Below are 25266 nucleotides of genomic sequence, written 5' to 3'. Positions count from 1 at the left end.
TTCCGGTTATTGCAGTGATGCCTCGATATGGAGGCATCCTGCAATAACCTTTTTAAGCCATCCGGTGCAGAGAGAGCCACTCTGTGGCCCTCTCTGCACCGGAGATCGGTGGCTTGCGGCGTTGGTGGGTGGGAGCCGGACCGGGAGGCGGGTGGCGGCCATCGATGGCCCTGCTGATGTGGAGGGGGGCGGGATCGTGGGCGGGGGTGACCGGGGGCGCGCACGGACGCGCGCGCGTGCACGGGAGGGCGGGGGCGGGCGCGTGCACGGGGAGGGAGCGGGTGGGAACCGCTACACTACAGAAAATCTTTAATAAAAAATGTTAAAAAACAGTCTTAGAAGTAAAAAAAAAAATGATAAGCAAGGTGGTGGGAGTTTGTCTGTGTGGGGGGGAAGCTACACTACAGAAAAAAAAAAAAAAAAATTAAAAAAAAGCACTTTTTTTTTGCAAACTGGGTACTGGCAAACAGCTGCCAGTACCCAAGATGGCCCCCAATAAGGCAGAGGGGAGGGTTAGAGAGCGGTTTTGGGGGGGATCAGGGAGGTTGGGGGCTAAGGGGGGGATCCTACACTGTAGCATATGTAAATATGCTAAAAAAAAAAATTAAAAAACCCTTTTATTTTAGTACTGGCAGACTTTCTGCCAGTACTTAAGATGGCGGGGACAATTGTGGGGTGGGGGAGGGAAGGGAGCTGTTTGGGAGGGATCAGGGGGTGGGATGTGTCAGGTGGGAGGCTGATCTCTACACTAAAGCTAAAATTAACCCTGCAAACTCCCTACAAACTCCCTAATTAACCCCTTCACTGCTAGCCATAATATACGTGTGAGGCGCAGCAGGATTTAGCAGCCTTCTAATTACCAGAAAGCAACGCCAAAGTCATATATGTCTGCTATTTCTGAACAAAGGGGATCCCAGACAAGCATTTACAACCATTTGTGCCATAATTGCACAAGCTGTTTGTAAATGATTTCAGTGAGAAACCTAAAATTGTGAAAAATTTAACGTTTTTTTTTAATTTGATCGCATTTGGTGGTGAAATGGTGGCATGAAATATACCAAAATGTGCCTAGATCAATACTTGGGGTTGTCTACTACACTACACTAAAGCTAAAATTAACCCTACAAGCTCCCTAAAAACTCCCTAATTAACCCCTTAACTGATGGGCATAATACACTTGTGGTGCGCAGTGGCATTTAGCGGCCTTCTAATTACCAAAAAGCAACGCCAAAGCCATATATGTCTGCTATTTCTGAACAAAGGGGATCCCAGAGAAGAATTTACAACCATTTATGCCATAATTGCATAAGTTGTTTGTAAATAATTTCAGTGAGAAACCGAAAGTTTGTGAAAATATTTGTGAAAAAGTGAACGATTTTTTGTATTTGATCGCATTTGGCGGTGAAATGGTGGTATGAAATATACCAAAATTGGCCTAGATCAATACTTTGGGATGTCTACTAAAAAAAAATATATACATGTCAAGGGATATTCAGGGATTCCTGAAAGATATTAGTGTTCTAATGTAACTAGCGCTAATTTTGGAAAAAAATGGTTTGGAAATAGCAAGTGCTACTTGTATTTATTGCCCTATAACTTGCAAAAAAAGCAAAGAACGTGTAAACATTGGGTATTTCTAAACTCAGGACAAAATTTAGAAACTATTTAGCATGGGTGTTTTTTGGGGGTTGTAGATATGTAACAGATTTTGGGGGTCAAAGTTAGAAAAAGTGTGTTTTTTTCCATTTTTCCTCATATTTTATAATTTTTTTTATAGTAAATTATAAGATATGATGAAAATAATGGTATCTTTAGAAAGTCCATTTAAAGGCGAGAAAAACGGTATATAATATGTGTGGGTACAGTAAATGAGTAAGAGGAAAATTACAGCTAAACACAAACACCGCAAAAATGTAAAAATAGCCTTGGTCCCAAACGGACAGAAAATGGAAAAGTGCTGTGGTCATTAAGGGGTTAAATGAAAGGAAGATAAAGTGACTAAAGTATTCTGTAAGTTTCCACATTCCACAATAAGCCAGAAAACTGTATAACTTCTAGCTTCAAGTAAGACATCACTTCAAGTATAAAAAGATTTCTATAACAAGTATAAAAGCTTGACTATAATGTTTTCTGCCCCTCACTGGTGATTTACTGAACAAACAGATACTAGCTACACAGTTAAGGGTCTCTTAATGTGTTCTGACATATATAGCTGCAATAAATAGTTTTTGCCTTTGTATTTCAGATTATTTACAATAAAAGACAAACCAATATCATACAAATAATTCAACTCCTTTTCAATAGAGAATGCTTTGTTTAAAATGCACAGTCTAGGCTGGAAAAAGTATGTGAAAAACTTTTCCTTGTTTCAAAAGTTGTATTCTTGTGTTGGCTATTCCAGAACACAATGTTTCCTCTGTGTAAGGCACCTTTCTGTAAAGTTACATATTCTATTAAGCTTCAGGTGATAAACTGCTACCCTTACATTTCCCTGTAACATTTCCTGGCTGTCCAGCAAAGCATTCCCAAACAATAATGCCCTCTACATCATCCTTCATGGTCAGGATGATGTTTTGGTGTGTCATCACAATATATTATCCCATAACAGTTGTGGAATATCCAGGTGGTCTTTTTTTAAACTTGAGGCATGCATTTTTTCTTTTATTTCTTTCTCTTAGCAGTGCCTTCCTCTGTTGTGTCCTTATGTTAATATGTATGGTGGACACATGAACAGACACTTTGTCAAACTCTAGAAATGTCTGCAGATCTTTGTCAGCATGGGATTCTTTTTCACTTCCTTCAGCACTACAACCTGTACTTGATGTAATGTTTGAAAAATGGCAAAATGATATAGTAGACAATTTGTCTTGCTCTGGATTGATAAACACACACATTTATAAAAGTGATTGTGGTATTTTTTCCAGCTTTATGCATCTCTACAATTCTTACACTTAGGTCTTCTAATACTTCTTTTGAAAGGGGGTGTTTCAGATGTAAATTCTTTCTTGAGAACCGCAGACTATATCAGTAACCAGACTTTGTGTGCTATTCTTACAGGCGTAAAGGAAACTCCAACCCAGATATTCAATCCCATTGACTGGAACATTCACTTAGATATTCATGTACTTTTTCCAACTTAGACTAAATTTTTAAACAATGTGTTAAGTATTAACAAACATAAGTTCAGTTGCTTTAGTTAGAGTAAGTCATGATTCTCTATTGTTATGATTTAGCAGAAGATCAGATTACATTCTATGAGCAATTAATCCAGTAATTCCCAAGGCTTCATACATGTTTTCTAACAACTGTAAAATTAAAATAATTGGTCATCAAAAGCCCTTTCAGCAACACTAATATAGAGAGGCAAACTATACTTCAGGAGTAGCTAATGCAATTTCTATAACAAATAATGTGTCAATAAAATAATTGAAACGGATAGATCATATCAACATACATACCCATGGCAAGCATGAATTGCTAAATTTGTAACACTCCCTCCGTTAGGTTTATTATATAATGCCAATCACATATACATATAGAACATACATATGCACTGATGTGTGACTGTCTGCGCAGCCTACTTCCCTTTGCACTCGGATGTCCTGACCAGACAGCAATAGAGTGATGTAGCATTGCAGCTGATCATTCCCTTAGTGACCCCTATCCTCCTGAGCATGCATGGATGGTCTGTTAATATTGTGCATGTGATCAGGACTGTGCTTTTGCTCATACAGATCATGAGCCGCTACTGGAGATTGTTGCTTTATGTTTAACCAGTTTCATCTTGAAGTAAAAGATGGCAGACTGATGTAATTTTTTTAGTAAACCATTCACTTTAAAAAAAACAACATTTTTTAAAGCAGATTACTCATATTGGCTTCAGGTCATATTGCATGTTATGACCTTTTAAAATAACTCTACATAGCTTAGCATTTATTATTCATAATTTAAATTGATAAAGAGAAACAATAAAGACTGATTTTTTAGATTACACAAACAAATATTCCTTTTTCCTTTATCTCAGCTACCCCAGATTTTAGTTGCGCTAACCACTAGCAGCAGTCAGTTTAGTCTAGGCACACCACCTATTGGCAACCTGAAGCATTTGCAGCACAAGTGCAGAATGTGTTTCCTGCACATTAGACATTATGGGCTAGATTACAAGTAGAACACAAAATACTGTTTTCGTAAAAGCAATATTTGCGCTCCGCTTAGTAATACAAGCACACGCAAATATGCGTTGGTATTACAAGTTTGGTGCAATGCAAACGCGACCTCGTTCTGATGCCATCATACACGGTATAGAACCTAAGCCCAGCAAAGGGGGAAAGTCGTGCAGCGATGGGCAGCAAATTTAAATATAAATGATTATATACATATATATTTGTGTTTATATGCGTATATACACATATTAACACATAAATATATATTTATATAAGCATATACATTTTCAGTGCTGTTTTTTTCTAACACCCCACACCTGCCAACTTTAACTCAAAAACTGCTTAGTGCAGTTTGTTTTTCATTTAAATATGCTTTATTTTGAAAAATAACCAGAGGTCTGAGCTCTGGTCAATTTATAAAGCGCTAATCCACCATTTATGGGCACACAATAAATTAGTCCTCCACTTGTAATCTAGCCCTATATAGGTAGCTTAGTTAAAAAATGGAAGGAGGAGTATTGGTAAGAAGCTGGAAACCCAGCAGGGCATGTGAAAATGTGAACCAAGGAGCTACAAACCAAGGCGTGTGCATTGGGGTGCGCACACACAGAAAGGGCTCTGTCAGCATAACAAATAAATCTCAGGTACATATAGACCCACTCTTTGTAAACAATTTGTGTAGTCATACCTTATTAATCTCTTTGTGCCTTTCCTTGCTAACAATTTCTTCTAGGACTTCACCATCACCCTTAATTAGCCTTCAAGTGAGAAAAAAAAAGGTTAAGTTACTAAATTTTACACCTAGAAACATAGATTGACAGCAGATAAGAACCATACGCATAACAAGTCTATTCAAAATTTCTGAAAAATGTAAACTTATTTAGTTTGCAGGATAGGCCTTATACTTACTTATATCCCAGGCATTCTTGAAGTACTGCTCAGTGTTTGACGTTACCATGTCTAATTGAAGTTTATTCCATGAATCATCCACCCTTTCTGTAAAAAAGTGCTTTCGTAAAGAAAACTCCTGATCCTATAACACTTTAACCTTACATCATGAACCCTTGTTCTGGAACTTGTGAAAAATACTTAGACCTTCAGCTTATTAAGCCCTTAGAAATACTTGAAAGTTTCTATTATACAATCTCATTCCCTTCTCTCCTCTAAGCTATACATATTTAGTTCATTGAGACTTTCCTGGTAAGTTTTATTTCATTTAGATCATGTACCATTTTAGTAGCTATCCTTCTGGAGATATGGCCTCCAGAACTACAAACTATACTCAAGATGAGGCCTAACTAGTAATCCGAAAAGAGGTATAAGAACCTCACTATTTCTGCTGCAAATACCTCTACCTATACAACCAAGCATTCTACTGGCCTTACTCACTGCAATGCTGCATTGTTTACAACATTTCAAATTAAACAAATTAATTAAAACCATGTAATAAAGAGGGGAATATGGGAATGCTTTACAACACAAGGTCATAGGCTGGAAACAGCAAAAAAAAATAAAAAAATTCACAGGAGTATGACTTGACCAATGTAGTCCAAATTATGGCCCTAGGACACAATGCTGCTCAAATGTATTAGCTCACAATGAGACCATCAAATCGCCCTTCACTGGAAAAAGGAACACCCTACAGCACTCAGTAGCCCCTCTCTGTGAGTATGCGTGGTCCTACATTTGGCAGCTGGGCTGTTGTTGCTCCTAGGCGATTCCACTTCACAATATAAGTACTTAAAGTTGTCCTGGGCAGATCTATTTCACAAACTGACTTGAGACAAAGGTGGCATCCTATGACAGTGCCATGTTTAAAGTCACTGAGCTCTTCAGGATTGTATGCACTTGTTAGCAATAAGAATGACTGAAATATCCAAACTCAATAATTAGTAGGGGTGTCTACATACTTTTGGCCATATATATATTTTATATGTGTCTTTGCAATAACTTCCAATTAATCAGCATGAATGCCTACTTTTTAAGTACATATTACATTTCTGAATAGCATTTTGTTTGACTCTTTTAGTAATTATTTTAAGCTTAAAAATTACAGTGATATAATTTACCAAAATGCATTGTGGCAGTTAAAGGGACAGTCTACCATAGAATTGTTATTGTTTTAAAAGATAGATAATCCCTTTATTACTCATTCCCCAGTTTTGCATAACCAACACAGTTATATTAATATACTTTTTACCTCTGTGATTACCTTGTATCTAGGAACCTTCTTCCAGCCCCCTGATCACATGACTGTGACTGTTTATTATCTATTGTCTTGCATTTAGCATTTGTGCTAAATCTTAAATACCCCCCTGTGCCTGAACACAGTGTTATCTATATGGCCCACATGTACTTTCTGTCTCTTTGTGTTGAAAGGAGATTTAAAAAGCCTGTGATAAGAGGCAGCCCTCAAAGGCTTAGAAATTAGCATATGAGCCTACCTAGGTTTAGTTTAAACTAAGAATACCAAGAGAAAAAAGAAAATTTGATGATAAAAGTAAATTGGAAAGTTGATTAAAATTAAAAGTCCTATCTGAATAATGACAGTTTAATTTATACTAGAATGTCCCTTTAAATATACCTTGATGGTTTTAAAGTTACCCTGAGGCATTTTCTAAGGTAATATCTCTGAGAGTCAAACAGTCCAATCTTTTCTTAAAAAGGAAGATGTATATATACCCCAGATTAACTCAATATTTCACACTCTAGTCATTATGTATATTTTCAGCTGCTGGCAACCAAGACCTAAATACAAGAAAAGATACCTAAAATGAGAGCATTCTATAATTGGAATGTGGGCAACAAGTATCTTGTGTTACAGAGAACACAAATTTAATGATGCATCATCTGCCTGACGGGTAACTGCCTTCTAATAAGGCTCTGCCACAACATAACAATTGCCTTTCTATTTTAAGAACCAGGTTGTCCTACATCATTATCTTCAGTGTAATATTTTCCTTTCAGCTAGTAAAACTGGGTCATTTCTTATGAATGAGATCTGCTCTCACTACATGTAGCAAATTAGAATTTTGCAGCTTGCTATTATCAGAATTATAATGTTGTCCTCAGGTCATTTTTCACATCCCTTTTTTTTTTCTATATAGCCTAAAGATTAATATTTTATAGAACAAGCAACTTACTTATCATGAGTTTTAAATAGAAGTAGGGAATGTAATTCAAATCTGTATATAATATTCTCTTTCTGAAAAACAACAATAATCTTATCTACTGACAATATATAAGTAATTTGGTTTTATCTCCGAGACAGAAAGCAAATGAAGAAAGGATTTTTTTTTTAGATTAAGCTGTTTCAATGGACTAGACAGTAAAGCACAGCAAATTACAGTTTTCTAGATATATTAACAATTAAACAATGCTATTTGCACTCCTGAATTAAGAAATGCAAAAAAAAAAAAAAAGAGATCAAGCCAGGGAATGATTTAAAGCTGTGTCTTCTAAGACAGTTTCCTTGTATCTAATAAAAAAAGGATAAAAAAACCTGATAAATTTCTTTCTTTCCGGGCATGGAGAGTCCACAACGTCATTCCAATTACTTGTGGGATATTCAACTCCTGGCCAGCAGGAGGAGGCAAAGAGCACCCCAGCAAAGTGTAACTTCCCTTACCTAGCCGAAGGAAAATGGAAAAAAAGACACACAAGGGTGAAAAAGGTGCCTGAGGTTTACTAAAAAATACTGCCGAATTATAATTAAAATAGAGAGCGGGGTCATGGACTCTCCATGCCTGGAAAGAAAGAAATGTATCAGGTAAGCATAAATTTAGTTTTCTTTCCTAAGGCATGGAGAAGTCTACAACGTCATTCCAATTACTAGTGGGAACCAATACCCAAGCTAGAGGCCACGGAATGAACAGGGAGGGAGAACAAGGCAGGAGGATCTAAACAGAAGGCACCACCGCTTGAAGAACCTTTCTCCCAAAAGTGGCCTCAGCCGAGGCAAAAGTATCAAATTTGTAGAATTTGGAAAAAGTATGCAAAGAGGACCATGTAGCCGCCTTGCAAATCTGTTCCACAGAAGCTTCATTTTTGAAAGCCCAAGAAGAGGTGACAGCCTTAGTGGAATGAGCTGTAATTCTCTCAGGAGGCTGCTGTCCAGCAGTCTCATAAGCAAAATGAATCACACTTCTTAACCAGAGGGAAAGAGTAGTAGAAGTGGCCTTCTGACCCTTACGCTTTCCAGAGAAAACAACAAACAGGGCAGAAGATTGATGAAAATCCTTAGTAGCTTGTAAGTAAAATTTTAGAGCACGCACAACATCCAAGTTATGCAAAAGACGTTCCTTATGAGAAGAAGGATTAGGACAGAAAGAAGGAACAACAATTTCCTGATTAATGTTTCGATCCAACACCACCTTAGGGAAAAAACCCAATTTAGTATGAAGGAGCGCCTTATCTGCATAAAAAAATAAGGTACGGGGACTCACACTGCAGCTGAAAGCTCAGAAACTCTGCGAGCGGAAGAAATAGCAAGGATAAACAAAACCTTCTAAGATAACAATTTTATATCATCAAAACGTGCATCGGCTCAAACCGAGCCTGCTGCAAAACTTTATGAACTAGGTTAAGGATCCATGGAGGAGCAACAGGTTTAAACACAGGCCTGATTCTGATCAAGGCCTGAACAAAAGCTTGAACATCTGGTAATTCTGCCAGACATTTGTGCAAATGGATAGACAGAGCAGAAATCTGACCTTTTAGAGTACTGACTGACAAACCCTTCTCCAGGCCATCCTGAAGAAAAGATCAAATTTGTGGAATCCTCACCCGACTCCAAGAAAGAAACCTTTAGCTTCACACCAAAAAAGGTATTTACGCCATATCTTATGGTAAATCTTACGAGTAACAAGTTTATGAGCCTGAAGCATAGTATTAATGACTCCCTCCGAAATAAAATACGTCTAGACAGGACTAGGCGTTCAATCTCCAAGCAGTCAGCTTTAGAGAATCTAGAATTGGATGGAGGAATGGACCCTGCATGAGAAGATTCTTTTTCATAGGTAACCTCCAAGGTGGAAGAGATGAAATCTTCACCAGATCTGTAAACCAGATCCTGCGAGGCCAGGCAGGAGCTATCTCTCTCCTGCTTGATATGAGCAATGACTCGTGGAAGGAGAGCAAACACAGGAAACAGGTATGCTAGACTGAAATTCCAAGGAACCAGAGGATCTGTCAGGGCGACCTGAGAATCTCTTGAACCGTACTTTGGAAGCTTGGCGTTCTGACGAAACGCCATCAGATCCAACTCTGGAACCCCCCACATGAGGGTTATCCTGGAGAATACTTCCTGATGGAGAGCCCACTCCCCTGGATAATAAGTCTGTCTGCTCAGAAAATCTGCCTCCTAATTGTCCACTCCTGGAATGTGGATAGCAGATATAAAACAATCGTGGGCTTTCGCCCACTGCAGTATGCGAGTCACCTCCTTCATGGCCAAGGAACTCCAAGTTCCTCCCTGGTGGTTGATGTAAGCCATTGAGGTGATGTTGTCCGACTGGAATCTGATAAACCGGACTAAAGATAACTGAGGCCAAGCTGTCAAGGCATTGAATATTGCTCTCAATTCCAAGATGTTTATGAGAAGAGAAGACTCTTCCCAACACCACAGGCCCTGAGCCTTCAGAGAACCCCAAACAGCTCCCCAGCCTAACAGGCTGGCGTCCGTAGTCACAATCACCCAGGAAGGTCTCAGGAATCAAGTGCCCCGGGACAGATTTTCCTGAGAGTCTCTGAACGGTCTCCATTCCATTGACGGAGCATGCAAAGCTGCAGTGGTCTCAGATGGAACTGAGCAAAAGGAATGATGTCCATGGAAGCCACCATTAGACCAATCACCTCCATGCACTGAGCCAGTGATGGAGGAAAGGCAGACTGGAGGGAAAGGCAAGAAGTTTGGATTTTCTGACGTGCGTCAGGAAAATCTTCATGGACAGAGAATCTATGAATCTCCCTAGGAAAATCACTCTTGTAGATGGAACTAGAGAACACTTCTCTAGATTCACTCTCCACCTGTGGGAACATAGAAAAGACAACAACATCTCTGTATGAGATTTTGCTAGTTGAAAAGATGACGCCTGAACCAAGATGTTGTCTAGATAAGGCGCCACCGCAATTCCCTGGGATCTTCCAATAGAGCTCCCAGAACCTTTGTGAATACTCTGTGAGGTGTGGCAAGACCAAACGGAAGTGCAATAAACTGGAAATGCTTGTCCAGAAAGGCAAACCTTAGAAACTGGTAATGATCCGTGTTAATGGGAGCGTGTAAGTACGCGTCCTTCAGGTCTATGTTCGTCATGAACAATGTGACAAATAGCTTCCATCTTGAAGGACGGAACCCTGAGGAATTTGTTGAGGCACTTTAGATCTAGGATGGGGCGAAAAGTTCCCTCCTTTTTGGGAACCACAAATAGATTTGAATAGAATCCTAGACCCTGTTCCTCTAGAGGGACTGGTATGATAACAGGGAGGATAGGTCCTTTACGCAATTTAAGAAGGCCTCCCTCTTTATCTGGTTTGAGGATAGTCTCAACAGGAGAAATCTGCCCCTTGGAGGGCGAGCCTTGAATCCTATCTTGTAACCCGGCTATACTATGTCCACAACCCATGGATCTGGGACATCGCGTATCCAAGTCTGTCGAAAAAGAGAAAGTCTGCCCCCCACCTGATCCAGTGGAAGGCTTTTTATTTTGTTTTTCCTTGTTCCAGGGCTGGCTGGATTTCCAAGTGGACCTGGATTGGTCTGGTTTGGAAGAGGAAGAGGAGGACTTCTGTCCCTTAAAGTTAAAAAAGGAACGAAAATTAGAAGTCTGACTACCCTTAGGACTATTCTTCTTGTCCTGAGGTAGGAAAGATCCCTTTCCACCTGGTTCAAACAAAGTTTTACCTTTATAAGGCAAAGCCAAAAGCTTAACCTTTGAAGAAACATCAGCTGACCAAGATTTTAACCACATAGCTCTGCGAGCTAGAACAGTGAAGCTAGACATCTTAGCTCCCAGTCTAATTACCTGCATGTTGGCATCACAGATAAAGGTATTGGCCAATTTGAGAGATTTGATCCTATCTTGGATCTCCTCTACAGTAGTTTCCTCTGCAATAAGATCAGACAAGGCATCGCACCAATAAGATGCTGCTCCCGCAACCGTGGCAATAATCGCTGCAGGTTGCCACTGTAATCCTTGATGACTGTACATTCTTTTTAAGTAAGCCTCTAGCCTCTTATCCATTGGATCCTTAAAAGAGCAACTAACCTCTATAGGAATGGTAGTTCTCTTAGCAAGAGTAGAAATCGCTCCTTCTACCTTAGGTACAGTGCGCCATGAGTCACGAATAGAGTCAGCAACAGGAAACATCTTCTTAAAAACAGGGGAAGGGGAAAAAGGAACCCCTGACTTATTCCATTCCTGAGCTATAATTTCAGACATCTTCCTTGGAACAGGAAAAACCTCCTCAGAAGATGGAGCATCATAAACTCTATCCAGTTTAGAAGACTTTGTGGGGTTGACAGCAGCCAAAGGTTCAGAGTTGTCCAAAGTAGCTAGAACCTCCTTCAGTAGTAATTAGGTTTTCAAGCTTAAAGGGACAGTCAAGTCCAAAAAAAACTTTCATGATTTAAATAAGGAATGTAATTTTAAACAACTTTCCAATGTACTTTTATCAGCAATTTTGCTTTGTTCTCTTCATATTCTTAGTTGAAAGCTAATTCTAGGAGGTTCATATGCTAATTTCTTAGACCTTGAAGACTGCATCTAATCTAAATGCATTTTGACCACTAGAGGGCATTAGTTCATGTGTTTCATATAGATAACATTGAGCTCATGCACTTGAAGTTACCCTGGAGTGAGCACTGATTGGCTACAATGCAAGTCTGTAAAAAGAACTGAAATAAGGGGGCAGTTTGCAGAGGCTTAGATACAAGATAATCACAGAGGTAAAAAGTGTATTTCTATAACAGTGTTGGTTATGCAAAACTGGGGAATGGGTAATAAAGGGATTATCTTTATTTTTAAACAACAACAATTTTGGTGTTGACTGTCCCTTTAAATCTAAAATTAACCTCTTCAGATTCTGAATATTTTTCAGCTAAAGTGTCAGAGTCTGAGATTTCACTTTCAGAAACTACTGAAGTATTTTCCTCATCAGACAAATGAGAAAGATTGACTAATGCAGACAGAGTTGTAAGCCTTACTATCAGGCAAATGTTTTGATTTTCTCTTATGCTTACCCGAGGAAGGGAAAGCTGACAAAGCCGCTGATACAGCAGAAGAAATCTGAGCGGCAAAATCCCCAGATAAATAAACACCCCCAGGTGGATGAGAGGACACAGAAGGCACAGTATGAGAAACAATTAAGGCTTGGGACGTTTGAGAAGAAAGCTGAGGCATGTCACGTACAGCATTGTCCTGAGAGACAGTTGGCTCAGAAGGGAGTAACTTGTCCTTAAATTTTTATGTCTTAGCTAAACATGATAAGCAAAATTGCATAGGCAGAACAATTTGAGTCCATGGCTATAGTATAACAGGTCCCACTAGCAATGACAAAATATATGAAAAATAAAATAAAGCAATTTTAAATATCAAAATTAATTATCAAGGAAGAATATGAAAATTAAACACCAAATTTTAATAACAAATATAGAAGGTCGTTTATATTGAAACAACCTCAGATTGCCTGAGGCTCCTACCAGCCAAAAGAGACACCCCACTATTAAGAGGAAAAAACTAAACTCTTTTGCAGAGATACTCTCTTCTTAAATGATCCAGATAAATGTTAGAAAGAAAGCCGACACGAGAAGCCTCTATCTGCGTAGCAAAGGTTCTCCTCTACAGCTCCGCTCTGATAAACCGGGAGTGCGGGCGTCACGTGAGCGAGACCAAAATAACAGCGCCATCTATTTTCTTCAACAGTGAAAAAAATATGAGAAATGACTCGCAGTTAAAAAAAACGGCTTTCCCATTTTAAATACAGAATCAGATAAGCCCCATCAAGTGCAACCTCTAAACATAGAAGCAATAAAGAATGATAGGTTAAATAATAAAGGATACCATTTACCGTTAACCCCTTGCATCCCTTAACCAAGTGTCTCTAAGTCTCACACTGTATTATAAGTGCCAAATATATTGTCCCCAATATGAATCCAAAACTGATAAGGATTATTATGTCCCAAAAAGGATCTGATAATGAGGATTAACCTCTTACGTGCTGCTGTCCTTCTCTACCTAGAAGGCAAAGGCACTTACATTATGATAGATGCTGATCCTTAGGTGTGGCAGGTACTTCACTCCCTGTCATTGACCTGTAGGAAAAGAAAGAACAGAGTAGCCAAGTCTGGCTTTCTACAAAGGGATAGAAAAGTGTTAAAAGTGAAGCAAAGACTACCTCACCGCCTTTTAACTGCTAAAATCCACCACTACTCTTACTAAAAAGATTGACATGGACACAGCTAGACCCCAATCCTTGCTTGCAGGGAAAATTACCCATAAAAGGATTAAATATCTTCAGACACCAACTTCCCACATCCTCCATTGACAGAGGCAAAGAGAATGACTGGGGATTATGGGTAAGGGAAGATACACTTAACAGCTTTGCTGGGGTGCTCTTTGCCTCCTCCTGCTGGCCAGGAGTTGAATATCCTCCCACTAGTAATTGGAATGACGTTGTGGACTCTCCATGCCTTAGGAAAGAAATATCTATACATTTTAAAAAATGATAAATACAAACAAGTGTAAGAGTTAATGTTAAAGGGACATGTAAGTCAAAATTAAACGTTCATGTTTTAGATAAAGCATTTTAAGACACTTTTAAATGCACTTTGTTATCAAATTGTTCTCTTGATATCCTTTGTTGAAAAACATATGTGCAGATGCTCAGCAGCAGCAATTCACTATCTGGAGCTAGCTGGTGATTGGCAATTATACACATAAGCCACTTGTCAGCTCCTAGTAGTGCATTTCTGCTATGGTGCTGACTTTAACTGTGTTTTTAACCATTTTGCAAGCAGTAGTGCAATAGTAAAAAGATCTAACACACTAAAGGATTTTCTTTTTCCAGCTTTATGTCCCTTTAATTTATTTCTTTAACCCCAGTTACTCGGTCACAATAAAGGACAGAAAGATAAATAGTGGGATATAAAGAGAAAAAACAAGAAAACAAAACAGTTATTATAACTAACCTATTCTAAAGTGGTTTGTGGTTTCAAGAGTAGAGAAATTCTGAGAAGAAAATGCAAATGTACAAACTTAGCCCTATTAAAACTTTCATACAACCCCGCCGTCTATATAAGTCTCTATGAGATATGTATGGGAGAATAAAAAACAGGCAACTGATCCGTTCAACAGGAATATAAAATACAAAGTTACTACTTATTTACACATCTAACGTACAGTCATGGGATAAGAAATAAAATGACAAAGTGATTAAAAACGTTTGATAATTCCATGCTAAAATAACTAATCAAACCATTAGCCGATTGTAAAGCTGTTCTTTGTCATTGCTTTCAGAAAAAAAGATACACTTGTTTCCAGGCTAGCTGACAAAAACTGAGTCATGTTTATGCCCTGTGCTTTGTTACTCTGCGCACAATATAGACTCACAGTATTCATTACCTCTATGAGAAACTTGTAATATGACTAATTAAAACTCCAAATTTGTATTTCACGATTCAGATAGCGCATGCAATTTGAAACAAATTTCCTATTAAGAAATTTGCTTTAAACTTTTTGTATCCTTTAATACACAAGCAGCAATGCACTACTGAGAGCTAGCTGAACACATCAGGTGAACCAATAACAAGAGGCCTATATAATATGTAGTGCCACAATTCAGCAGCTAGCACCCAGTAATGCATTACTGCTTCTGAGCCTAGCTAGGTATGCTTTTCAACAACAAATACCAAGAGAACAAAGCAAATTACATAATATAAATAAATTGCAAAGTTGTTTGAAATTGTATGTTCAAACTGAACCAAGAACATTTTGGGGTTTCATATCCCTTTAACATATGTTTATCAAAGCACTGTGCAGAGAAATGTCTATGTAACTGCTTGTTTAACATATTGTTTACCCTATTTTTCAAATGCTGTGTGTGTAGAAAGAAAGGGGTCATAGCTGCAGGCACCTAGATGGAACTGAACCTAGCAATGAACTGAAGCAAGTAAGCGTGAGACAGAGGGGTAGATTTATCAAATGCCGGGCGGGCATGATTCGATGTAGCGAATCATGTCTGCCCGACATCGCTAAATGCTTACAGCATTTAACATCGCACAAGCATTTCTTGTGAAATGCTTGTGCTATGCCGCCCCCCATGCACATTCGCCGCTAGCGGGGGTGTCAATCACCCCGATCGGATCGGGATGATTGCAGTCCTCCGTCTAAAAGGTGGTGGACAAGTTAAGGAGCAGTGGTCTTACGTATGCTGTTTCTTAACTTATGTTTCAAGCGAGCCCGAAACTTCAGGAATAGAAAGCCGCATCAGCTGCTTGTTAAATCTAACCCAGAGTGTTGGATTAAGAACTGAGGTGAGAAGCATTTGATTAGTTCAGAACTGGGAGGAGATTGCTAACTCCTTTGACACAGTCTAAATGCTGAGGGGTTGTGTGCAAGACTGTAAGCTCAGACTGATTAACCCTGTATGCACAGGGACTTGAACAACCAGCTATGGAGAAGAGACTATGCTGAAATATCTTCAACAAAGTGCTTAGTTGTCTGATGAGGTGAAGTTCCTCCTGTGTGTGATTACAGTGATCTGTCTTCCTGCCCATCAGGGCCATCTGTATTGACCTACTAACTACTCAAAGCTAAGTATTCACTAAGGTTTTTTATTGTGATTTGATTTCACAGGATTCTGGTATTTTCCCTTTATCATTACTAATAGGTACACTTGGTGCTCTTGCTGGTTTTGCTAATTAAAATCATAACCCATTAGTATAGCTCTCTATAACACACAAATGTAAAGAGTTAGGTATTGAATTGTTAATTAAGGCTGTAGGAGGGGGGTTACATTAGCAAAAAGTGCTACAGATACAAAAACATCTCTCTCTCCCATCCCAGTGGGAGGTCGATTTCTCCTGCTTCTTTATGTAGCTTTTCTTTAATGAATACTGCAGTATTGATAATAAATAAAGCAAATTTGATGATAAATGTAAATTGGAAAGTTGTTTAAAATTGCATGCCCTATCTGAATCATGAATGTTTTTGACTTGACTGTCCCTTTACATAACCATCTTTACATTTTATTCTCATGAAATATCTTGAAATAACATAAAAGTGCAAAAGAAAATGCTTTAATATGTTAGAGAATATTATTATTGCACTGTTGCTAGAATATAACGTGTTAACTCCTGCAAATTGGTTAAATACATAGTTAAATTAAATTGCAGAACAACAATAAACTACTGGGTTGTAGCTGGACATATCAGGTGAGCCAATAACAAGAAACAAATGTATGCAGTCACTAATCACTAGTTAGCTCCCAGCAGTGCGTTGCTGCTGAGGATACATATGCTTTTCAACAAAAGATACCAAGAGAAAAAAACAAAATATGCTAACAGGAGTGAATTTAAAAGTGTTTTAAAATGACATGAAAGTTTAATTTTTATTTTCATGTCACTTTATATATATATAATAGGAATAGTTTTGTTCATTTATATTTTAACAGTGTTTAATGATTGCCTGGTTTTTCAACCATTATAATCTTGAATCTGTACAACTCGCATAAGGAATGTTATTCAACATCATATCTGCTCATTTTAAAGGGATATTCCAGCCAAAATTGGACACCACATGGGTGCATTTCGGTATTGAACAGAAGCAATTTTGTAATATACTTGCATTAGCAAAAATGCTTCTAATAAAAGCTATCGCAGTTTCAAAAGTGTATTTAAGTATGCACCGTGCACCAGCATTTTAAACCATCTGATAATGACTCAATTTGTTAATTGCTGACATGAAACAAGCCCCATTGATGATCTAAACAGTTGCATTATTTAAAATGTGGGTGCAGTGAAAATATCTAGCTATGCTTCACATGCACATGCAGAGAAAAATGTTAAAGGGACAGTCTAGGCCAAAATAAACTTTCATGATTCAGATAGAGCATGTAATTTTAAACAATTTTCCAATTTACTTTTATCACCAATTTTGCTTTGTTCTCTTGGTATTCTTAGTTGAAAGCTTAACCTAGGAGGTTCATATGATAATTTCTTAGACCTTGAAGGCCACCTCTTTTCAGAATGCATTTTAACAGTTTTTCACCACTAGAGCGTGTTAGTTCACGTATTTCATATAGATAACACTGTGCTCGTGCACGTGAAGTAATCTGGGAGCAGGCACTGATTGGCTAAACTGCAAGTCTGTCAAAAGAACTGAAATAAACGGGCAGTTTGCAGAGGCTTAGATACAAGATAATCACAGAGGTTAAAAGTATATTATTATAACTGTGTTGGTTATGTAAAACTGGGGAATGGGTAATAAAGGGATTATCTATCTTTTAAAACAATAAAAATTCTGGTGTAGACTGTCCCTTTAACACTAAAACAGTGATAACTCTTAATAGAAACATTTTTGCCAATACATGTATATTAAAAATATGTTTCCGGGGCGTGTCTCTGGGCAGCACCTTGAATGGTAGCAATATCGGTTGCTCCAAGGGATTCACGGATAATCTGCCTTTTATCAGTGGCCAGGAAGATCTTCTAACTTTTGCACCTAGATATTAATAATCTGCAGTCCATCCTGAGCTGGGTGATCCTAAACTCTTGGTATTATAACCCTTGGAAACCGATCTGGAGCGTTGGGGCCTAAGGCAGTTACCTCAGTAAAGGCTCTCAACACCCCCCCCCCCCCCCCCCCCGGTATCTTGTACGCTGGGTATGCAGTGCAAATACACTGACTTTCTTTTTTTCTCCCTGTAATACCAACATTCCTTATGACTATATAGTACCATCACTGTTATTGAGGCTAACTAGCAGGAAATCTTAGAGCCTCCTTGTTCAGCGCATACCAGCTAAAGATGGCGACTGACGCCGAAATAACCCTTTCAGCCGTGACAAAGCTTCTACAGAACCACCATATGAGGATACAGCGGGCCTGGGCAACTGAATGTGAAAGCCTCCGTGTGTTGGCCAGACAGGTTGGCAGTGCTCACAGTCGAGACTCAGCCGACCTACACTAATCTGGAAGTTTGGGCCGCATTGGTGAAAACCCCCACGGCACATTGCCGCATGTCTATGGAAACAGCGAGACTGAGGGTCCGACCGCCAAGATGGGGTAAATCTCAGGGAACTTTCTGCCAGCCATTGCCCAGTATACACATTTCTTTCCCCTGCTGGACTTTTGACCCTGGGGGCGTTTGGACATGATCCCATGCAGTAGCGTCCATACTCTGACACGGGGGAAAGGAAAAGGTACACCTCAGTTTTCATTGTGTGGGGCTTGGGTCTGCCTGTATATGAAACTGAGGGATGATGTGTCAGCTCTAGATAACTGTAAGTCCCACTTCATATTAGACTTTTGCCCTGGCTGACCCAAATCTATGCTACCTTAGTTGCCCTATTCAGCACTGGGACTCGCTCTCATGAGTGGACTGTGACTAACGACGCTTTAAGATGCGAGAACTTTTCAGACACTGCATGAACATTTATCACCTATGTTCTGCTTAATGTATGCTCAATATATCTGACACAGATAAGGTGGCCTTTTAGTAGAATTTTGAATGTCTATTACTAATGCTTGCTTTTATGTTCAGGTCTATATTTAGCTACTAGCATGTTCACCTATTTATTACCTAGATGTAGCTCACTATATTTTCCACTAGTACATTTCAACAGTTACAGCTAGGATATTTGCTGCAAATGTACCCTTAAAAGGCAAAAGACACTCTAATCTATAGCTCTCTTTCTTATATTATAGAGCGCCCCCCAATAGGGGTCAGCTAAGAATTCCCCTCCTTTTGGGTAAAATTTGTGTGAGTAGTTTTATAATAGCACTCACTGTGAGTATGCCGTACTGCCTGGGTAATATGTCTTTCCACTAGACGATAATATCGATCCAGTCATAAGAATTACTTGTGAAACAATAAGTACCTAGCTTACTTATGGCCTGATAGCAACTGGTACTTGTTTTAGCAATCCACTATGTTTAAATGTTGGTTCATCACTATTCTAATCCACACTTTGGGTCCAAGAGTGGCCCAGTATCTTTTTTTATTTTTTATTTTTCTTTCCTCCCCATTATCCCTCTTTATGCGACATTAATAGTGTTGGGGGTCCAAGAGTGGCCTCTATAATCCATTGGGGGTAAACATTATATTTAATTTGCTATTATATCCTAAGGAGAGCTCCCTATAACAGAAAACATGAGGTTGAGAATGTTTTCATTGGTTTGTTTCATTGCATTACTAAATGACATTTATATTCCTTTCTAGCCTTGACTGTAAATCAAGATTCTGTGCTAGTTAATGCTTTTTCCTGTCTTTTGTGCCATTGATATGATTTCTTTTTCCTGCATTTACATGTCATGCAAAGTATTGCCTAATGATTATTGTATGTATTAAACCTCAATAAAAATTTATTTAAAAAAAAAAAAAAAAAAATGTTTCCATTCAAAGATGCAATACGTCTATGTGCATTTATATTTTGACTGGAATGTCCCTTTAAGGTCAATTTTAGCTACAGTCTTGTAAAAGCAATTTATTTTGTATTATTAATATTTTAATATGTATATATGGGCTCTGGATTCTTCTCTATAACACTATGATACATAGACGATGTCACTATACCAGTTAACTTAACTGAGGTCCATAGTTGTAAACATCATAACAACTTCCTGAAGTTTTGCCCTAAGAATGTAAATAAAATGTGATATAAAATAATTGTTATTATATTGTGCCATTTGTTTTTAAGTGATTAAACATTAATTACTATTGTTCTATCATTCAGTTAGGTCTAGTCAAGCACTCTATGTCTTAAAGTCGCATGTTAATAAATATTTACATTCAAGTACAGTACACTGTTTTCTAAAAGAGCTTAACTTGTACTGTAAGAATATCCCCTTAAATGTGCAGATTCACAGTTATAGAATGCATTTACTATTTGCATGGTTTGCTTCATAGAAACGTTAAAATAATGCCGGTAAGAAAGTACCTTATTCTCCCGGTCTCTGGATCTAAGACTCTTCTGACGACGCTCTGCCGGGCATCCCATTCTTCCTTGGTCATTGGTTTCATGGCTTGAATACGCGTCTTTTGCTCATCTGTCAAAACTGATGAACAATGTAAGAATCAATCAGAATAAATACTGTTAGTTCTGATCTGCATTTCATAAGACGATGTTACAACTGTAAAATTCATGAGGTCCCATGGAAATGTCATGTTCACAAGAAAAACTGCCATGCTTACTTGGACCTGAGTCATCTAGTGACGGCTTCTGCCAGAGGTCAACAGAAGGACCAGGGACAGACTCTTCTTTGACAGCATTTGGCTGTGGACATTTAATTTTTGATGATTTTTTCTTTTTTTGCTTTTTGCTCTTCTTTTTCAGCTTTTTTTTCCCTTTCCTTTGTTTTTTCTTCTTCCTTTGGTGGCTTCTCTTTTCGGATTCACTGTCACTTAATTCATCAGAAGAGGAACTTGAGGAGGATGAAGTAGAACTCTCTGAAGAGGAGGAAGACGAGGAGGGGGAGGACGTGCTCACCTTTCTCTTCCTTCGCTTCTTTTTATCTTTTCCCTCTGAAATAAATATAAAATAAATACATCAGCTAAATTGATAACAGAAATCACATTAAAAATAAACTTCTCTGTTCTCCAATCACAGAGGATCTGTATGACTTTCAACCACGGTCTTCCAAAATCACAGGGAACATATAATCTATATTTCTTCTCTAATTCATACTGAAACATGTCCTAACATCCTCATAAAAGAGAAGTATTTAAGCAAGATGAATATTTTTTTGCCTGAAAAATATGAAGTAAAAGCCATTTAAATTTAACCCCTTAATGACTGAGGACGTGCAGGGTACGTCCTCAGAAAAAAGGCAGTTAATGCCTGAGAACGTACCCTGCACGTCCTCAGTCTGGAAAGCAGCTGGAAGCGATCCTGCTCGCTTCCAGCTGCTTTCCGGTTATTGCAGTGATGCCTCGATATCGAGGCATCCTGCAATAACATTTTTAAGCCATCCGGTGCAGAGAGAGCCACTCTGTGGCCCTCTCTGCACCGGAGATTGTTGGCTTACCGGCGTTGGTGGGTGGGAGGCTGGTGGGAGGCGGGTGGTGGCCATCGATGGCCTTGGCGACTTGCAGGAGGGGCGGGATCGTGGGCGGTCGGGGGCGCGCACTGGCGCGCGCGCGTGCACGGAAGGGCGGGCGCGTGCACGGGGAGGGAGCGGGTGGGAACCGCTACACTACAGAGTAAAGTAAAAAAAAAAAGCATACAAAAGGGAATAAAAGTTTTTTTATTTATAAATCAATTAAGGTGTTGGGGTTTGTCTGTTAGGGGGGGTGAATCTACACTACAGAATTTATATTTTTGTTTTAAAAAAACACGTTTTTTTCTTGAAACTGGGTACTGGCAGACAGCTGCCAGTACCCAAGATGGCCCCCAATAATGCAGAGGGGGAGGGTAAGAGAGCTGTTTTGGGGGTGGATCAGGGAGGTTGGGGGCTAAGGGGGGATTCTACAAAGTAGCATATGTAAATATGCTAAAAAAAAAAAAAGAACAAATTAAAAAAACCTTTTATTTTAGTACTGGCAGAGTTTCTGCCAGTACTTAAGATGGCGGGGACAATTGTGGGGTGGGGGAGGGAAGGGAGCTGTTTGGGAGGGATCAGGGGGTCTGATGTGTCAGGTGGGAGGCTGATCTCTACACTAAAGCTAAAATTAACCCTGCAAGCTCCCTACAAACTACCTAATTAACCCCTTCACTGCTAGCCATAATATACGTGTGATGCGCAGCAGCATTTAGCGGCCTTCTAATTACCAAAAAGCAACGCCGAAGTCATATATGTCTGCTATTTCTGAACAAAGGGGATCCCAGAAAAGCATTTACAACCATTTGTGCCATAATTGCATAAGCTGTTTGTAAATAATTTCAGTGAGAAACCTAAAATTTTGAAAAATTTAAAGTTTTTTTTAAATTTGATCGCATATGGTGGTGAAATGGTGGCATGAAATATACCAAAATGGGCCTAGATCAATACTTGGGGTTGTCTACTACACTACACTAAAGCTAAAATTAACCATACAAGCTCCCTACATGCTCCCTAATTAACCCCTTCACTGCTGGGCATAAAACACGTGTGGTGCGCAGTGGCATTTAGCAGCCTTCTAATTACCAAAAAGCAACACCAAAGCCATATATGTCTGCTATTTATGAACAAAGGGGATCCCAGAGAAGAATTTACAACCATTTATGCCATAATTGCACAAGTTGTTTGTAAATAATTTCAGTGAGAAACCTAAAGTTTGTGAAAAAATTTGTGAAAAAGTGAACAATTTTTTTTATTTGATCGCATTTGGCGGTGAAATGGTGGCATGAAATATACCAAAATGGGCCTAGATCAATACTTTGGGATGTCTTCTAAAAAAAAATATATACATGTCAATGGATATTCAGGGATTCCTGAAAGATATCAGTGTCCCAATGTAACTAGCACTCATTTTGAAAAAAAGTGGTTTGGAAATAGCAAAGTGCTACTTGTATTTATGGACCTATAACTTGCAAAAAAAGCAAAGAACATGTAAACATTGGGTATTTCTAAACTCAGAACAAAATTTAGAAACTATTTAGCATGGGATTTTTTTGGTGGTTGTAGATGTGTAACAGATTTTGGGGGTCAAAGTTAGAAAAAGTGTGTTTTCTTCCATTTTTTCCTCATATTTTATAAAAAAAATTAGAGTAAATTATAAGATATGATAAAAATAATGGTATCTTTAGAAAGCCCATTTAATGGCGAGAAAAACGGTATATAATATGTGTGGGTACAGTAAATGAGTAAGAGGAAAATTACAGCTAAACACAAACACCGCAAAAATGTAAAAATAGCCTTGGTCCCAAACGGACAGAAAATGGAAAAGTGCTGCGGTCATTAAGGGGTTAAACTGAAACTCATATAGCTATATAAGTTGTCTATATCCTGCCACTGCTCATTAGACCATCAGCCAATGGGCGTTTGCAGGAAGTGTCTATCAGCCAATGAACATTCATAATAAGCATCTATCTTTTCCGTTAATGAACATTAGCAGGAATCAGTTTCAGCATGTACGTACATTTTTTAGGACAAAACAAAATATCAACATTTTATAATTCTGCTATTTTATATGGAGAATAGATAAAGCTAGAACAATGCTCCAACATTCAGTTGACAGATATGTTAACATTTTTAACTAAATAAGAGTACAATATTAAATGTTTGAAGTTAATATTTTACATGTTGTAAAAAAATAAGGTAGAAAAAAAATGTACTAAGCAGACTGGGAGACTGTTAAAAAGAAGTATTTGGCAAACAAGGGAGATCCTGGAAATAAAGTAAGGGTGGTCACCCTAACTCACCCTCATTAGAGGATGCTCCACTTTGGTATAAGTACGACTTTAAAGTAACAAAGGGGAACAGCACAGTATACTACATTCTGTTATGTTAGAAAATAATCAAGGACTGTCTGTCTCTCATTTCAAAATGTATCTTATTAAATCTTAAACAGTTTCATAATTATATACAAATGTTCAACTAGAAATATTGCAGGGTTTGTATTTATGTGATGTCACTATACAGTATACACATGTATAGAAACTTCTAACACCTTCAATGACAAATCAGTTTTACCTCATCCATCCCTGAAAGTGTTACGAGACTGGCAGTGCTATATACAGCATCAGAAAGGCTATCTCCCATTTCAGCATACATATGCAAAATATTTTCTTTATGGCAGAACATACCACATAATCTGCCAAATTTGAAGTGTACAGTTAAAGGGATATTAAAGTAAAAGTCTTTCTTATACATGGTATAAATCAGCACTTTAATGAGATAGAAAGGTCAAATAAAAGGTTTTAAATAGAAGCATTTTTGCAATATACTTCCATTAGCAAAAATACTTCTAGGAAAATATATAACTGTAACCACTATTATTTCTAAATGAAGCAACGGTTTAAAGTAGCACTGCCTGTGAAGAGCAACCTTAATCAGCGCATGTGCCTTGTCTGCTCTGTAAAAGCCTGCACTTTATCGTTCACTGCACTGTGTGCTGGCTTTTAGAGAGAGGATAGGGCAGAGGTGCTGCCCCTCCCAAATCTGCTGCCCTAGGCACTTGCCTTGTTGGCCTAGTCCATAATATCCCCCTGTTACTAATGTTACAAACCGTGATGTCAAGTCCCACATTAGGGAACACCTTTCCTCCATCAGCATTGGCACCTTTACCACTCCCATGGTACAACACAGAAAACTTTAGCCCAGTTAATGATTTATAAGTATCATAATTTTTGAGTAATCTATCCATTAGTGTTTTCCCCTTTTCTTGTTTGAAGTCAAATTTAAATTAAATTTTAAATGGAGGTGGATGTTCACTTTAATGGCCATATATATATCTACTGAGGTGATATTAGCATAATAATGATGTTACCAAGTTGTTCTGCTTTGTTTCACCATGTATTACTACTATCAACATGTATCCAGTTTGTAGTATTTATCTACTCTGTAATAGACATATATTAGTGGTACGGTGTCTCTTTAATAACTATTGTGATGTCATGTTTTTTTTTTTCTTTTTTGTAATAATTTTTTATTCGGTTTAAAGGTTATAAGTAACAATTGGGGACACGCAGGACCCCTGATCTGAAAGACACAAACGTGAGATTAAAGTACACATGCCAAAGAATAATGAACATAGATTCAACACAAATAGGTATACCCATATACAGAATCAAAAATACCCTCTCGTAAGAGGGTTTGTGGCGAAAATAGTCCGCCTAGTTTGAACCCTGGTGTGGACTCTATAACTGGGGGGGGGAGGTGAACTAGTACAGAATAACCAATGTAACTGAACATAAAAGGTGAGTAGGTATAGCATAGTATAAGAGTTAAAAATAAGTGTTACTTGTTCT

The 25266-nt window shown here is 38.3% G+C and overlaps 1 protein-coding gene across 2 annotated transcripts in view; it reads right to left on the bottom strand.

Annotated features, from left to right (window-relative positions):
• Positions 1-25266, bottom strand: part of ARL6IP4 (ADP ribosylation factor like GTPase 6 interacting protein 4) — a 43630-nt gene that overhangs the window by 3902 nt on the left and 14462 nt on the right. For both annotated transcript variants that reach the window (XM_053701782.1, XM_053701784.1), the window contains exons 3-5: positions 20571-20900; positions 20317-20434; positions 4852-4921 (exon numbers count right to left, since the gene is read on the bottom strand). In XM_053701782.1, the coding sequence (XP_053557757.1) occupies positions 4852-4921; positions 20317-20434; positions 20571-20900 (518 nt within the window). The remainder of the gene's footprint in view (positions 1-4851; positions 4922-20316; positions 20435-20570; positions 20901-25266) is intronic.

The sequence above is a fragment of the Bombina bombina genome, chromosome 2, assembly GCF_027579735.1.
Source record: "Bombina bombina isolate aBomBom1 chromosome 2, aBomBom1.pri, whole genome shotgun sequence".
Taxonomy (NCBI): Eukaryota; Metazoa; Chordata; class Amphibia; order Anura; family Bombinatoridae; genus Bombina; species Bombina bombina.
The sequence above is the reverse complement of the archived record's forward strand: the minus strand, read 5'-3'. Positions and strand labels throughout refer to the sequence as shown.